At 65.3% G+C, this 14,974-nt stretch overlaps 5 protein-coding genes across 5 annotated transcripts in view; 2 read left to right on the forward strand and 3 right to left on the reverse strand.

Moving 5' to 3' along the window:
* EMIHUDRAFT_463191 (hypothetical protein) overlaps positions 1-1,884 on the forward strand; it is a gene marked incomplete at its 3' end in the record, with an annotated part of 5,003 nt that extends 3,119 nt beyond the window's left edge. Inside the window, exons 3-4 of the mRNA XM_005780141.1 lie at positions 1,445-1,569; positions 1,668-1,884. Of these exons, the coding sequence (XP_005780198.1) occupies positions 1,445-1,569; positions 1,668-1,884 (342 nt within the window). The remainder of the gene's footprint in view (positions 1-1,444; positions 1,570-1,667) is intronic.
* Positions 1,885-3,676: 1,792 nt separating this feature from the next.
* EMIHUDRAFT_204730 (hypothetical protein) lies at positions 3,677-4,902 on the reverse strand (the record flags this gene model as incomplete). The annotated part of the gene is made up of 4 exons (XM_005780142.1): positions 3,677-3,865; positions 3,956-3,988; positions 4,066-4,626; positions 4,726-4,902. 4 exons carry the CDS (start codon positions 4,900-4,902, stop codon positions 3,677-3,679), a joined length of 960 nt encoding a protein of 319 aa, XP_005780199.1.
* A 1,368-nt stretch (positions 4,903-6,270) lies between these two features.
* Positions 6,271-7,442, reverse strand: EMIHUDRAFT_204731 (hypothetical protein; the record flags this gene model as incomplete). The annotated part of the gene is made up of 2 exons (XM_005780143.1): positions 6,271-6,353; positions 6,545-7,442. 2 exons carry the CDS (start codon positions 7,440-7,442, stop codon positions 6,271-6,273), a joined length of 981 nt encoding a protein of 326 aa, XP_005780200.1.
* Positions 7,443-9,040: 1,598 nt separating this feature from the next.
* EMIHUDRAFT_100149 (hypothetical protein) lies at positions 9,041-11,659 on the forward strand (the record flags this gene model as incomplete). The annotated part of the gene is made up of 1 exon (XM_005780144.1): positions 9,041-11,659. One exon carries the CDS (start codon positions 9,041-9,043, stop codon positions 11,657-11,659), a length of 2,619 nt encoding a protein of 872 aa, XP_005780201.1.
* Positions 11,660-12,268: 609 nt separating this feature from the next.
* The window catches only part of EMIHUDRAFT_204733 (hypothetical protein), a gene marked incomplete at both ends in the record, with an annotated part of 11,257 nt that continues 8,551 nt past the window's right edge, over positions 12,269-14,974 (reverse strand). Inside the window, 3 exons of the mRNA XM_005780145.1 lie at positions 12,269-12,658; positions 12,867-13,829; positions 13,962-14,949. Of these exons, the coding sequence (XP_005780202.1) occupies positions 12,269-12,658; positions 12,867-13,829; positions 13,962-14,949 (2,341 nt within the window). The remainder of the gene's footprint in view (positions 12,659-12,866; positions 13,830-13,961; positions 14,950-14,974) is intronic.

Below are 14,974 nucleotides of genomic sequence, written 5' to 3' on the forward strand. Positions count from 1 at the left end.
ACACACACACACACACACACACACACACACACACACACACACACACACCACCACCACCACCTCCACGACCCCTCCCTTGCACGCCCCCGCCCCCCGCCCCCCTCCCCTGCACCTCTCCCTCGCACTCCTCTGCCACCGCGGCATGTCCCCGCCCTCGCCACCCGCCGCGCCTCCTCCTCTGACTGGCTGGTGCCCGCTCGCAGGCTCGCGGTCGGGCCCCGCCTCTGTGTACTATGGCCGCGAGCCAACGCCGCCGCCGCTCGCCGCCCCCGTGGCCTCCGCCAGCCGAGCCGCGGCCGAGCCAGCAGCACCATCCTCGCCACAGCCGCCGCGGCGCCGAAAAGCGACGTGAGAGTCGGCGCCGGGGCGAGAGAGACGAGGCGGCGAGTGCGGCGGCTTGCTGAGCATGTTGAGGCATGAGTGAGATCTAGTGGGAGAGGGGAGAGGCGAGGGTGTCGAGAGACTGCAGCGAGGGAGCGAGGGTCCCGTGTGAACTCTCGCGCGTGCCGCTTCCCGCTTGCTGCGATCTAGCTTCTTGGGAAACGATGCATCGTGTGTGGTCGATGGCCGTATATAGAAGGTACCCCTACAAGGCGATTCTGAGAGCGCGCGCCGGAATTTTGCACGCCTTTTTTCAAAGAAATGAGCAGGTGTTTGTGTCCGCGTCTCAATTTGTGAAGAGAATTTGTGTGCGGGCCGGGGGCTGTGCCCAGTGGCGTTTTTGCGTTTTCAAATGCGTTTTCCCATTTCTTCTGACTGTCGGTGCTGTCTCCCCCTTCTCTCGACTGTCTCGCCTTGTGGAGCCGACGTCGAGCTAACTGCGCGCTCGGCGAAAGAGGTGCCTGCGCGCCAACCACACCCGCCCGCGCCGGTGTGTTTTGAAAGTTGATTTGACACCATTTTCGGTATACATTAACCTCGCGACCCCGGGGGGGTGCCATTGTGTGGCCCAGAGATGGCGTGCACCACCTGGGCCCTTACAAAGAAATGTTGGAGCAGGTGTCTGAAACGCAAAAAATGCGGGAACTTTGTCTTTGAAAAGCAAAATCATTTTGGCATTTGCCGAATTACGCGCGATTTGGGCATTTGGGGGGGGCTCTATAGAGAGGCGTTTAAGAGATTCATGTCCTCTTGTCCTCCCAATCGCGTCCCCGTCCGCACACGCGCATCCCCTTGCCGCATCGCCCTCCCTTTTTCCTTGACCAGTCCTTGACATTTGAAATGAGTTGCAGTTGGCACTTGCGACTCGGTTTGGAGCACTTGAGCGGGTTGGCTGTTACCTGTTTCTTTGTTCTTCTGGTACCTCGTGTGTCGAAGCTCGAACATGTGTGCTGTGCGAGAAAATGGTGGTTGAATTCTTTCTTGTTTAAGAGATTGCCATTTAAAAGGTGTTGAGTCCACAAAACTTCGTTTCATGCAGTGGTCAGCCCGACTCGCTGAGCAGGCGACCGGGCTGCACCGCCTGTCGGTCCGCGGAGATCAGATCACGCCGCCAGACGGCCCCGCCTCTCCCACTCTCCACAACGGCAGGACCAGCCCAGCAAAGCCGCGCATCTTTGTCGACTCGCGGTCGCAATCACCGACCCGGGGGGGCACATCTGACGACGACCAGCTATGGGGCTCGGTGCCCGCGTGGAGCTCTTCGGGGTCCAGGTTTGTGTCGCCAGGGGCAAACGGGTCGCCAAAGGGAGTGCTGATGCGACCGCCGAGTGCACTTCAGTGGGGGCAGCCCCTGGCGGGATCGGGAAAGCGCCCTGCGACCGCAAACCGCGAACCTACGTCGCCAACCAATTTGTGTTTGAAGCGCCCGTCTACCGCCAGCACGGTGCGTTCATCGACAGCAACGGTCCGCTCCCCCGCTTTTTCGAACTGGCTCCGCCCTAGCTCGGCCCCGCAGCAGCAACTGCAGCAACAAAGCCAGGTGTCGGTTGCCAATTGGCTCTTTAGCGCACCGCTGCCGCTTCACCGCGACGCGCCGACGCACGATACAGCGCGTCACCGAGCACCAAAACGCTTGACAAAGGGCGAGGGCGCCTCCCGACTGACCCCCCAGGCCCAGCGGCCTCCGTCTCCCGCCTCTCTCGAGGAGGCCCCGCCACGCTGCTCTTCTCCAAGCGCACTCCGGACGTCGCAAAGGCCGGTTCGCCGGCCAAGCTCCCCGGCGGGCCGCTTGGAGCCTTGGTGTATTCCGACGGTGGACGGCGCCGGCGCCGATGCCGATGTGGTGACGACGCTCAGCGTGAGTCCGAAGGCACTGCACCGAACGGTGGTGCTGTGCAAGCCCCCAGTCGCAGCGGCGGCAGAGCGGTGGCGACCACGGAGCAAAGGGGCAATCTTCTGAGAAGCGCATGCCTCGGCAGCGACGCTTCGGACTCGAGCCCCCCGCAAGCGCAGCGCTATGGGCGCGACGTGTCCGTGTGGTGTTGTGGCCACCTCACCGACTAGCTGCACGCACGTAGACGTACACACAATATCTCTATCGTTTCGGCAAGCAATCGAGGAGCTGGGCCATGGACTTGACGGAGTCCTCTGGGAGTGTGTGGGGAGATCTCAGCGCACCAGAGCAGTATCGGCTATCGGACAGTTGCCAGTTCGCACCCCCCCCCCCCCCGAAGTGCACATTTAGTGCACGCCAACAGCAGGAACAGCGAACTCACGCCCCACACACGTGCAGGTACTCCCATAAATAAATAAATAAAACGGACACCTCTACTAGGAGATGGGTAAAGGTACTCCCATGGTATACGTATGGAGGAGAAGTTTCTCCGAGACCTCACGAGCGGACAGATGTCCTCTTGCCCGTGCAGTCCACGACGTTGGGGGATCGGCGAACAATAAATAAATTAAAAACGGACACCTCTACTGTGAGATGGGTAAAAAGGAACAGGTCCCCGCCCTTGCGATCTGTGTGCAGGGTTCTTTGTGGGTGTGGTCGGCGACTAGCCGGGGTCGTCGCAGGCACTGGTTTTATTGTAGAGTCGGTGGTGGGGGCCGATGCTGTCGTAACGTGTCGTGTCGTGCGGCCCGGGCGGTCAAGGTCGCGGACCCGGTAAGCGGTATCTGAGATATGGAAAACAGCGCGATTGCTACAAGTACAAGTACAACCGTTCAACTACAAGTGTCAAGCGGCTGAAACATGGTGTGCCGAATATTTTTGTAAACGGATTTTGACATTCTCGCCTTAGGGGCCCCCTAGGCTTAAAAGGGTGGGCCCTGGGGCGCCTGCGGCTTAAACGGCTTAAAACCGGCCTAGGCAAGTTTGAAGAGCTGCTGGGACGCCGATTCCTTAAACGGTCTTAAACGCTTAAACGGTGCGGGAGAGGCTCCCGACGTCGATGGTCCGGGAGGCTCCCGGCAGACGCCGGAGGCTGGGAAGCTGGCTACAGTCAGCTAGCACGCGTCCCCTATGCGAGTATGGCTCCTACCAGTGCACCAGACTTATTACAGATGTGTCTTCAGAGGCGGGTTTGTGCCTAATAACGGCAGTATTGGAGAAAACGGCGCGTAACCCAGCGACGCAAATGCCGGCGAGGCCGATTTTCTTAAACGGTCTTAAAGGAAAAGAAGGGTCCCCCGTGCCTGCAGTCTCTTAAAAGTTAAATCCCCCCCCCCCCCCCCCATCAGCACAGGTAGGTACTAGTGAGGACAGGTCTGCCACCCACCCCCCACAGAGATTTCACATGGCGAGGGAGCCGAGCTGCTCCTTGGCGCCCTCGAGGCGACCCTTTTGCATCCCGAGCCCGTACTTGACCGACCCCTTGGCCAGCATCGCCTTGATCACCGCGTCGGGCGGCACGCGGTCGCGGATGCAAACCTCGATCAGCGCGTCCGAGACGATCAGCGCGTCGAACCCGAGGTCGCGTGCCTGTGGCGCGGGCGCCGGACGCCTCGGAGCGGGCTGCGGCTCTCGACTCGCAAGAGAGGACACGAGCGGCGCCTTCCACGCTCCACGCACGTCCCGCACGCGCACGTCGCAGATCGAGCGCACCTGCGGGGGAGGGGTCCGGGACGGGTCAGGGAGGGGCTCAGGCCGCCTCGCACGCGCGCGTCGCGGGCCGAGCGCACGTCCTTTGGCAGCTCGGCGACCAGCTCTCCCGCCTGCGGCAGCGAGCAGTCGCCTATGCAGAGGAGCTTGGCGCCGAGCGAGAGGGCGGTCGCCACCTCCTCCGCGTTCGCCACGCGCACCGCCGACTCGAGCCCGTACCCCGCTGCCGCCTCCATGAGAGCCTTCGTGCCCTCTGCCCCGTTGAGCTGCAGGGAGAGGGTGGCGGCGCTGGCGCCGTCGGCGGCCGCCTGGGCGAGCTGTACCTCGTCCACGACGTCGAGGTGTGCGAGCACGGGCAGCGGGCCCGGGAACTCGCCCTGCGCCACCTGCTGCTCCTCCGAGGTGCGCCTGAGCGCATCCGCCGCCAGCTGTCGCTCACCGGACCGCACGCTCACACCAGAGCAGCCGCCGATGCGGAATTGCTCCGAGAGGTACGCCGGGTCGTTGAGGTCGAAGCCGCCGAGGGTGGCGCTCGACAGCTGGGGTGAGCCCTCCCCGATGAGCGCCATCGAGCCCTTTGGCTTCTTGATGGCCTTGTGCAGCTTGTCCTTGACGGCCGCCGACGGGGGAGCAAAGTCGCCCTTCTCGAGCGCCTGCTTGGCGGAGGCAGCCGCCGCCTCCGCGGCGGCGCGGACGGCGGCGGTGCCCGCGGCGGAACGGCGGGAGGCCGCGTCCTCGACCGCCATTCGTGCGAGCTCGGCATCGTCGTCCTCCTCCGCACTCTCGTGCTGCTCAACGCGGAGGAGCGGCGCGGGGCGGCGAAGGCCCTCCGCCACGCGCGGGCCAGGGCCCCTCAGCGTCTGGTACGAGGCCGCACCAGCGAGCGCGAAGGCGGTGAGAAGAAAGCAGCGGGCCATGAGAGTGTCGGCCGTGTAAGTGAGCTCGGACGCGAAAAGAATTCGAGGCTGGCGACGCGCCCCCGCTTAAAATCCCTGTGTGGTGGCGGCGTGCCGTCCTCCCATCCCTCCCTTGGGTTGTCTGTTTTCTTTCTTTCTTTTACGCGCCCCCGCTCCGCGCTCGTTCGAGAGAAGCGGCGTGAAAACTTCGAGCCACCCTGCGGCGACCACAGCGCTCACCGCAGGGATAGGCGAGCTTTTCAGAGTCAAGCGATTGCGCGAAATCCCACAATGGTGGATTTTGGGGCGCTGTGGGCCCCCTACCTCCGGCGCCGCAGACCGAAGACGCCGTCTCCACTCCCTCTTATCGGCGGCGGCATTTGCGGTGGCGAGACATCTACAGAAAGAGACACTCGGGGGACGGGAGGGGGCGGCCGGCCTCGAGATGGACTTCGCTTTCTTTCTTTTTAGGACCGAGGGGGGGGGAGCGAGCCCCCTCGGGAGTGGGGGAAGGGAAGCCGCTTAGGGTTTGAAGGGGCGATGTCGGCTGAGAGTGTGCGTCGTAACACGTGTTGCGTCTGCTGTGAGAGACAGAGATTTTTGAGATTTTTAGCAATACCAAACAACTCTAACACTCACACGTCATTTGGGGCCTGGAGCCCTGTTCACGCGCGCGCGAGACGTGCAGACAGGGTTGCCAGGTGAGAGCGAATGGCGCGGTTCACGCCTCGCACAACAGAGAGAGAGATGCGCTCTGCATGGTGGGACATAAAAGAAAGCGAGTACTTGGGCGATGAGATTTTTAGAAGCCAACAAGAAATGTGTGACACACAGTGAAATGGGCTCGGCAGGTTGTCGACTACCGGCCGGAGCCGGAGTCGGAACCGTAGCCGAGATGGTCGTCGAGGGTGTCGAATATCTTTGCTGTCTATTATTAGCTCCGAGTAGAGGGGGCGTTCCGCAGCTAGGGGAAACCCAAAGCGCAGAGCCAACCCCTCGGAGACCCGTGTTTACTTTACGCCCCTTTCCCTGCGAACGCGCACCCCCCAGGGCTAGGGCTTCTCTTGCCCGCAACCCGATCCCAATCATCTGGCCCTCTGGGTGCGCTTCTTAGCCCCCCGGCCCTTGCTCCAAGTGCTCCGAGCATAGCGGATGAAGGTCGCTGCGAGAATACTCTCTAATACTCAATACAGAATTGTGGCGAGACACTGCGAAGAGAGATAGGAAGAGGGGTAGAGACGCCCGAGGGAGGGTGGGTGACGGCTATTACCAAACTCCTGTCCTTAAAATCCCTGTGTGGTGGCGGCGTGCCGTCCTCCCATCCCTCCCTTGCTTGCGTTGGGTTCTCTGTTTTCTTTCTTTCTTTATTCTTCGTAGTTCGTTCACACTTCACTGGCGCGCACACGACGACACGACCCAAGGGCGTGTGGACCGGCGCACGCTGCACAGAATCAGAATTCTCGGAACCGCGTCTACCCATCACCACCATCCGACACCGTCTCCCACCCTCCGCTGCTGCTCCCGCTCCCGCTCCCGCTGCTCCGCCCCTCCCTCCCGCCCCCCTCGCTCTCCGCGACGCTGGCAGCGAGGAGCGCGGCGACGGGCGCGGCGGCTGGCGGCGGCGGCACCTCCCCTCGCGTGGCGTCGTAGTACGCTCCCGCACGTGCCTCCACCGCCGCCTCGCCCCCGGCCTCGAATGCGAAGGCGAGGGGTAGCGACGGCGCCGCCGGGTCGGCGAGACCGTGCGCGTGCGCCTCGAGATGCAGGTGCGGCGTCGGGCAAAAGCCGGCGTCTCCACTCTCGCATAGCCGCTGCCCGCGGCGCACAGGGTCGCCGGCGCGGACAACGGCCGAGCCGGCGCGGATGTGCACGTACTCGAGAGTGGTGGTGCCGTCCGGGAGGAGCTGCACGACCGAGTTGAAGGCGAAGAAGAGGGACGTGTCCGCGCCGCCTCCCGCTGCACAGCCGTCCCGCACCTCTGCAATGGTGCCGTCGGACGCAGCGAGCACTGGCGTGCCCACCGGCGCGTCAAAGTCGCATGCGTGCCACGTCGACGGGTGCGCAAAGTGGGTGAGCGCGCCGCCCGCGGCCTGCGAGCAACGGAAGGGCAGCCCGGCGCCGGCGGAGAGAGGGAACGAGAGCACCAGCGGGTCACGAGGCGCCGGCAGCGGCGGAGGCTGCAGCGGCACGATGTCGGAGACAACGTCCACGTCGTGGATCGACGCGAGTCCGAGGATGACGCAGGCGTCGACCACCTCCTTAGGACTGAGATGGATCACCATCGTCGTCGAAAACTGTGGGCGTCCCTGCTCGTCGCGCCAGCGAGAGCGCGCCAGCACGCCGCCGGCGCCGCGGCACGCATGCCTGCGCACCGACACAAAGACTGCGCGCCCCTCGCAAGTCGGGTTGAGGGCGGTCAGAACGTGGATATTCGGCTCGACCGACAGATCCGGGACCGCCTCTCCCTTTTGCAGCCCGAGGGCACGGCGGGAGAAGGCTCGCCGCCCGAGCAGCCAGGCCGCGCCGGCGTCGCCGACGTGGACGCCGGGCCAGGCTGACATGGCGAGCAGGTCCAGCGATAAGTCGGATGCCAATGCCAGGCAGCCTCCCTGGGACGCTGTCGCCCTGTGTAGCCCCAACGACTCCGCGTGAACTCTGTTCACAGATAGGTTGATAAGAAACAAGAAGCTGACACCGAGCAGCTGGGAGTGGCTGCGGTTAGGCAGACAGGCTGTCGCCCCTCGGAGAGCTCTTTTGAGAGATCAGACCTTTCGATGGTTCATGCTTTCTATGTCGTACTTTTAGCTTACTGTGGGAGAAAAGGGAGAGGCAGGCACGATTTCTAGGCCCCTGGGGGCCCTACCACTCAGCGCAGTCGGAGAAGCCGGTGAACGAATCTTCGGAGAGGATGGGGCAGTCATCACTGCCGCGCTCACTGGGTTCGAGAGATTGTGCGAGAGATTGTGGGAGAGAGCTTGCGTCGGAGTCGTTCCTCCGCTCCCACCTGTCGAGTGCAAGCTTCAGTTCCTTGGAGTCGAGGTACCAGACGCGTCAACCTGCCCTGCGCCCTGAGCAAAGTCGAGCGAGGGCCTTTTCCCTCTCGGCCCGAGCCTGGGCGGCAGCGGCCTGGCGCGTTGCATTCTTCTTTGCGTTTGACGGCTTCTCGTCTTACCGCCTCCATGGGTGCCCGCTCCATTGCCGCTCAAGTGCCCACGCGGGGCAGCAAGGGGCGCTAACTTGCTCGTCCGGACACCTGCCTCCGAAGAGGCATCTGCGATTAAGTCAGCATGCACGCTCAGGGATGATGTCGTCGAGTGCACTCGTAGGGCACTCACTCGGGTGATCCCGCTTTGGTGGCTGAAGGACCCGATGGTCCTGTCACATTCGCGTTCCGAGTCGTGGGGGTAGAAGAATTCGAGTAGAAATCGAGTCAGCACTTCCTTGTAGTACAGCGGACCGCCAGGCTCGCTGGCAGCATCCGCAGGGAGGCAGCATATGAGGCACCAGTTTTCTGGAGAGCTCAACAGCTGCAGCCGCGATGGCAGAGTCGGCCGCGGTTCGAGCGAGCAGCTTTTGGCTGCGGGATCGAATGTATCGCGGAAGGCTCATGCCCTGAGCGACGCGGGTCGCGCGGCGCGCGCGTGTGCGAAAGGCGACAAAAGACGAAAGACGACAGGCGCCTGAGCGCTGTACGCCTGAACTTTTGTCGCCGCAATCGCCACCGTCGCTATCTTGACGAGCAGCGCGAGCGCGCTCGTCGGCGGCCAGCCGTCGCGGGCCGGGCCGAGCCCGGCCTCGACCGGCCGCGCCGCCGCAGCAGGCCGGGAGGCCCGAATGGCGGCCGACCAGCTTTCAAGGACTCTGGTCTTTCCGAAGGAGAAAGAAGAAAGGCGCGCGCAACTCCGGGTTGATTTTGTCGAAGAGAGATAGGAAGTGGTAGACGCCCGAGGGTGGGCGACGGCTAGCACCACACTCCTCTCCTTAAAATCATGTGTGGTGGCGGCGTGCCGTCCTCCCATCCCTGCCTTTTCTGTTTTCTTTTTTTCTTTCTTTGATTGTCAAAATGCGTGTCATGAGTCACCTTCGAGCTACCGCCGCGTGACCCCTGCGCCACCCAAAGGCCCACTCCGATGGCGGCGCCGAGCGTTCCGTTCTCCAAATGGCGCGGATTGTCGCTGTTTTTCTCGCTCTCGGGCTCGTTGAGGGCAACGATTGGCCCAACATCGCGGGCTACACCCCCGGCTCGGACGTGACCAAGCACGCCAACCTCGACCTCGACCAGCGGGCGCGGGCCTCGATTTCACCACACCACGCACCTGCCACGGCCTGTATATGTCAGCGTCACCGAGCCCGAGCCTCCTCCCCCTCCTCGCACCAGGCGCTGGTGCAGGCGCTCAAGGGCGGCACTCCGAACTGGGAACTGGCGAACCACTCCTACGCCTTCGGCAATTTTTCGCTGTCGGGCAAGGCCCCCAACGGGCTCCGCACCATGAAGGGCTTCTCCACCGGCGCCGAGGGCAAGATGTACAACGGCTGCGACGGCTGCCCGTACAAGACCTTCTCGGTCTTCTACGACTACTACGAGGACTTTGACTATGCGGACAAGTGGGTGAGCGCCGCCCTCGACGGCACCAACATGACCTTCAGCAGCGGGCGGCACGGCCCGAACGACTTCGCCACGCTCGGCGACGCCGCGCGGATCGAGGCGGTCAAGAAGGGGACGGCGTACATGAACGTGTGGATGTACGTGATCCGCGAGTTTGAGGACGCGATCGACGACTGCGAGACCTGCGTGAACGGTCTGAACTGCAACGAGTTCTCGGACTCCCTCTCTACGGACAGCCCTCAGTACAATGCGGTGCACGCGTGGGACGAGGGCGTCGCCTTCTACGCCGGCTCGCTCGAGGGCCCGAACGTGGGCGGCAGCTCGGCCGGCGAGATGGTTTACCGGCTCGCGGAGAAGCGGTGCGCCAACTTTGGCACCTGCGAGTCGGGGGAGACGGGGCTGTCGAACGTCAACAAAAAGTTGCTCGCGGACTTCATCGCGGGCGAGGCGCTCCTCATGAAGGGCCTCTGCCACGCCGTGCGCCCCATCGTCGACAGGATCATCAAGCAGATGACGGTGCCGCTCGTGCAGGGCTCGCTCCGCTACGCGTACAAGGTCGGCATGGCGCCGGAAGCCACCGATCGGTCGCAGAAGAACGCGGCGGAGGGCGCCGTCTTCACGGCGGCCGTGCTGCCCCTCGTCCACGAGTGCAACGTCGCCGCCGCCAAGACCATCAGCGACGAGATGAAGTTCGGCCTGTACGACCAGGGCGTCTTCCCCGACTTTGCGGCGGTCAAGGCCGCCTTCGAGAGCACCTACGACTGCCTCGGCATCACGTGCGCCGACGTGGGCGGCCTCTCGGATACCGGCGTGGCGGCGCCCTGCAGCGAAACGAGCCCTTGGCCCGACATCGCGGGCTACACCCCCGGCTCGGACGTGACCAAGCACGCCAACCTCGACCTCGACCAGCAGGCACTGGTGCAGGCGCTCAAGGGCGGAACTCCGAACTGGGAGCTGGCCGAGGACTGGTACGCCGTCGGCGGGTACTCGCTGTCGGGCAAGGCCCCCAACGGGTTCCGCACCATGAAGGGCTTCTCCACCGGCGCCGAGGGCAAGATGTACAACGGCAACAACTGCGCCGGCTGCCCGTACAAGACCTTCTCGGTCTTCTACGACTACTACGAGGACTTTGACTATGCGGACAAGTGGGTGAGCGCCGCCCTCGACGGCACCAACATGACCTTCAGCAGCGGGCGGCACGGCCCGAACGACTTCGCCACGCTCGGCGACGCCGCGCGGATCGAGGCGGTCAAGAAGGGGACGGCGTACATGAACGTGTGGATGTACGTGATCCGCGAGTTTGAGGACGCGATCGACGACTGCGAGACCTGCGTGAACGGTCTGAACTGCAACGAGTTCTCGGACTCGGACAGCGGTCTGTACAATGCGGTGCACGCGTGGGACGAGGGCGTCGCCTTCTACGCCGGCTCGCTCGAGGGCCCGAACGTGGGCGGCAGCTCGGCCGGCGAGATGGTTTACCGGCTCGCGGAGAAGCGGTGCGCCAACTTTGGCACCTGCGAGTCGGGGGAGACGGGGCTGTCGAACGTCAACAAAAAGTTGCTCGCGGACTTCATCGTGGGCGAGGCGCTCCTCAAGAAGGGCCTCTGCCACGCCGTGCGCCCCATCGTCGACAGGATCATCAAGCAGATGACGGTGCCGCTCGTGCAGGGCTCGCTCCGCTACGCGTACAAGGTCGGCATGGCGCCGGAAGCCACCGATCGGTCGCAGAAGAACGCGGCGGAGGGCGCCGTCTTCACGGCGGCCGTGCTGCCCCTCGTCCACGAGTGCAACGTCGCCGCCGCCAAGACCATCAGCGACGAGATGAAGTTCGGCCTGTACGACCAGGGCGTCTTCCCCGACTTTGCGGCGGTCAAGGCCGCCTTCGAGAGCACCTACGACTGCCTCGGCATCACGTGCGCCGACGTGGGCGGCCTCTCGGATACCGGCGTGGCGACGGCCTGCCAGGATGCCGTTCCCGACGGAGACGACGACGACGACGGCGGCAACACCGGCGCCATCATCGGGGCTGTCATCGGCGGGGTCGCACTTGGCGTGCTCATTGGCGCCGTCATCTTCCTTCGCTGCCGCAAGGCCAGGCTCGCCAGTCCGGTCCCGGTCGACATGATGGCGCCGAAGGAGGGCAGCTCCGAGCTGGGCTGCGAGCAAGCCTGAGCGTGCCGTCTGCGGCGACGGAACCGCCGCGCTGCGCGGCTGCATGTCTGGAGCCTCGGCCTCTTTCTGTTTGGACTGTGTTCTCCCGCCTTTGTTGTGTTGAATAGCACGAGTCTGGTGTCCTCTTGAGGAGATGTTAGCTAGATGGATGTTGTAGTTAAGTAGAGCCGTAAAGCGTAATGGCTAAAGCAGTAGTGCGTAGAGCATCTCTCTGCATGCAGATATATACTTTCGTTTTTAGGTTAGGTAGGTAAGGTAAACGTCTCCACACACACAAAGTGGTGGGGCAAGGGGGGGCGACCCTCGCATCTCCACGCCCGGGACACGGGCAGGAGCCCCACGGCATTCAAAGTGCAAGCACCGGCCCGGTGCCGTGGGTGAGCAACCTGCACCCCACTCCCTCCCTCCCAGACACAACCCGCACACAACCCCCACAGCGTGGTCGTCTACGTGTTCAGAAACACCAAGCAGCGAGGCGAGGGTGAAGGGGTAAGGGGCTGTGTGGGGCAGAATCTTCATCCGGCTTATCTGTGACTACTCCATCTAGCCTGGGGGGTCGCAGGAGGGGGGGGCAGAAGGTCAGATATGGGTGAGGCCAGGGGTGGGGACCTAGAATAAGTCAAAGGACATGTTCTCGGCCCCGCCATCGCCGCCGTCGCCCTCGTCCGCCTCGGAGGCGGAGGTCGTCGGGCGGGGCGTCTCGCCCGTCGCGAACCTGCCGCCGAACACGGCGTCGGCCGGCGCCGAGGCGCCGGCAGCCGTGATCAGCTCGGCAACCTTTCGGTCCCTGCAGGCCGCATCAATTTTGCCTCGCCGGGACGGCTCGTAGAGCTCGCTAGCGAGCCAGTCCCGGGCAACCTTCGTCGCCACGGAGCCCATAGGGACCGTGGCGTACACCATGTCGCCGAACCCGCTGCCCCCCTCGGGAGGGAGCGAGTAGGCGACCTGAATCTTGGACCCGGTGGGGATGCGCGCCGCCTGCGCCGCAGCCTCCAGGCCCTCCATCACGAAACCTGAGACTAGAGTTCATTTACTCTGATTGCCACGCGGTAGCACTAAAAAATTCTCATCAGGCAGACACAACGTGTACGTAAATGGTAAAGCACCCCCCTCACCTACGCCTCGTTGCAGTCGCCCCCACGACCAGCTCCGCAAGGCCCGAGGCGAGGGTGTGGCAGTACTCGACGCTGGCCAGGGGCACGCGTACCGCGTTCCCGCCCTCGCCCCGCGGCTCACCAGCGCGCAATTCTGGGGAGCAAAGCACCACGGCCGGCCCCGCCGCGTCGAAGCTGAGCTCGGTCAGATCGCGCAGCGCCACCTGCCACTCCAGGCGGAGCCCGGTGACCGCCTGCGCCGCCTGGCCGCCGCCGCCGCCAGCGTGCGGCAGGTGGACGAGCATCAGCCTCTCCACAGAGACGAGCAGCAGCGCCTCGGCCGGCCCACGCGGCGCGCACAGCGCGCAGCAGACGAGCGGCTCGGCTGCGTACCGGCCGCCCTCGACGGCCTGCGCTGCGCCCCAGCCGGCGGCGTCGACGGCGTCGTAGCGCCGGATGGCCGCCGCCGGCCCGTAGAGCATGCGCGGCAGCCGGAGCCGCTCGCAGGCGCCCCCTGCGCCCTCTGGCCGGCCCGTGTTCTTTATTCCCTCGGACACCTTGGCGCCGAGCTCGAGCATGCCCGCCGTCGGCTTGAGCGCCACGCCGGCGAGCCCTTTGCCGAGGCCGCGCGCAAAACCCGACACGCCGCCGCCGTCGCGTGCGCCGCGCATCGGCGCCGCGACGATGCCGGTCAGGCCGTGAAAGAGACCACGGGACAGCCCGACACCGCCCTGCGCTATGCCCTGGGCGATGTTGCGCGCGGGAGCGACCGGCGCATAATCGCCGCCGCCGTTGAGCGTGCCCGATCTCGCGACGTGGAGCACGATCCGGTGGAGCTGGCGCAGCGTCTCGGCCTTGTAGTGCGAGCCGAGCTGCCGCTGCAGGCGCGCGCGCTCCAGAAAGATGTGGCGCCGCTCAAAGGGGCGCAGCCGGAGCGGCAGCCCGTCAAAGTTGGGCAGCGAAAGAGGCAGCCGCACCCCGCTCCGCGCCTGCCGCGCCACAACGGATGGCAGCCGCCGGTGCGAGACGCTCAGCCGCGCCTCGGCCATCGACAGCTCGTCAACGTACCACGGCCGCTTGCGTGCCGTCGCAGGAGGAGGCAGCGCGACAGCGCCGAGCGCCGGCTCCGCCGCCGCGCCCTCGCCGAGGCCAGCCTCGCCCGCCGCCGCCGCAACCGCCGCGCTCAGCCGCGCGCCAAACCCGTGCACTGCGCCGAGAAACGCCTCCTCAATCTGCAGCTGCGTGTCGCTCAGCGAGATTGTGAGCTCGCGGATCCGCTTCTCCGTCCGCCGGCGCGAGACGTTGAGCTGCAGCCAGCCCGGCGCCGCCTCGGCGGCCGCCTCGCCGAGCAAGACGGTCGTCAGCCCGGCGCGCGGCAGCTGGTTGTCGAGCTGCAGCCGCGTCACCAGCAGCTGCCACTCGAGCTCAGTCGCCGACTGCATCGCCGAGATCACGATGGGAGCCGCGCGCGCATACGCCAGCTCGGAGCGGCGGCCGCGGACGTCGACCAGCGAGAGGCCGGCGGAGGCGATGAGGAAAGAGAGGGAGAGCGAGAGCTCGGCAGAGCGCGCCGCGTCAGTCGGCAGCCGCGGCGAGATCCGGAGGGCGCGGTGCGACTCGCCGAGAGACGTGACCGTCCAGAAGCGGGGCGGCGCGCCGTGTGCCACCGGCTCGCCGAGTGCGTCCACCGCAATCTCATACTGCTCGAGCGCTCCAGCATCGCCGAGCGGCGAGAGCAGCAGCACGCGCTCGCCGAGCGGCTCGTCCCACGCGTACGGCAAAGTGCCGCGCGCCGGCGCGAGGTGCTGCCGCTCACACCCCTTCTGCCGGACGGCGAGGGGGGCGCCGCACTCGTTGTGCAGCACGTAAGGCGGCACCCCCGCCGCGTCGAGGCAGACGAGCAGCCCGGCGTCGCTTTCCTCGACGAGCACGTCCACCAGCAGGCCGGGCCGGCCGGGCACGCCCACCACCAAGTCGTCTCGCGAGGGCTCGAGGGCGAATGCGCCGCTCCACGCGGCGCCGACCCCGCCGGTCGCGCCCGCCGTCGGCAGCGGGGGTGTGCCGCCGTCCGTGGCGACGTGTGCGAGGCGGAGCATGCGCTCGGCCGACGGCGTGCCACGCCAGTGGAGCGGCTGCGGCTCCAGCTGGCCCGCCGGCAGCACGACGGGCGGGACAGTGGGCGGCAGCAGGCTGGGCCTCGCCGACGGGGAGAGCGCGATCG

This window comes from Emiliania huxleyi (assembly GCF_000372725.1).
Source record: "Emiliania huxleyi CCMP1516 unplaced genomic scaffold EMIHUscaffold_22, whole genome shotgun sequence".
Taxonomy (NCBI): Eukaryota; Haptophyta; order Isochrysidales; family Noelaerhabdaceae; genus Emiliania; species Emiliania huxleyi.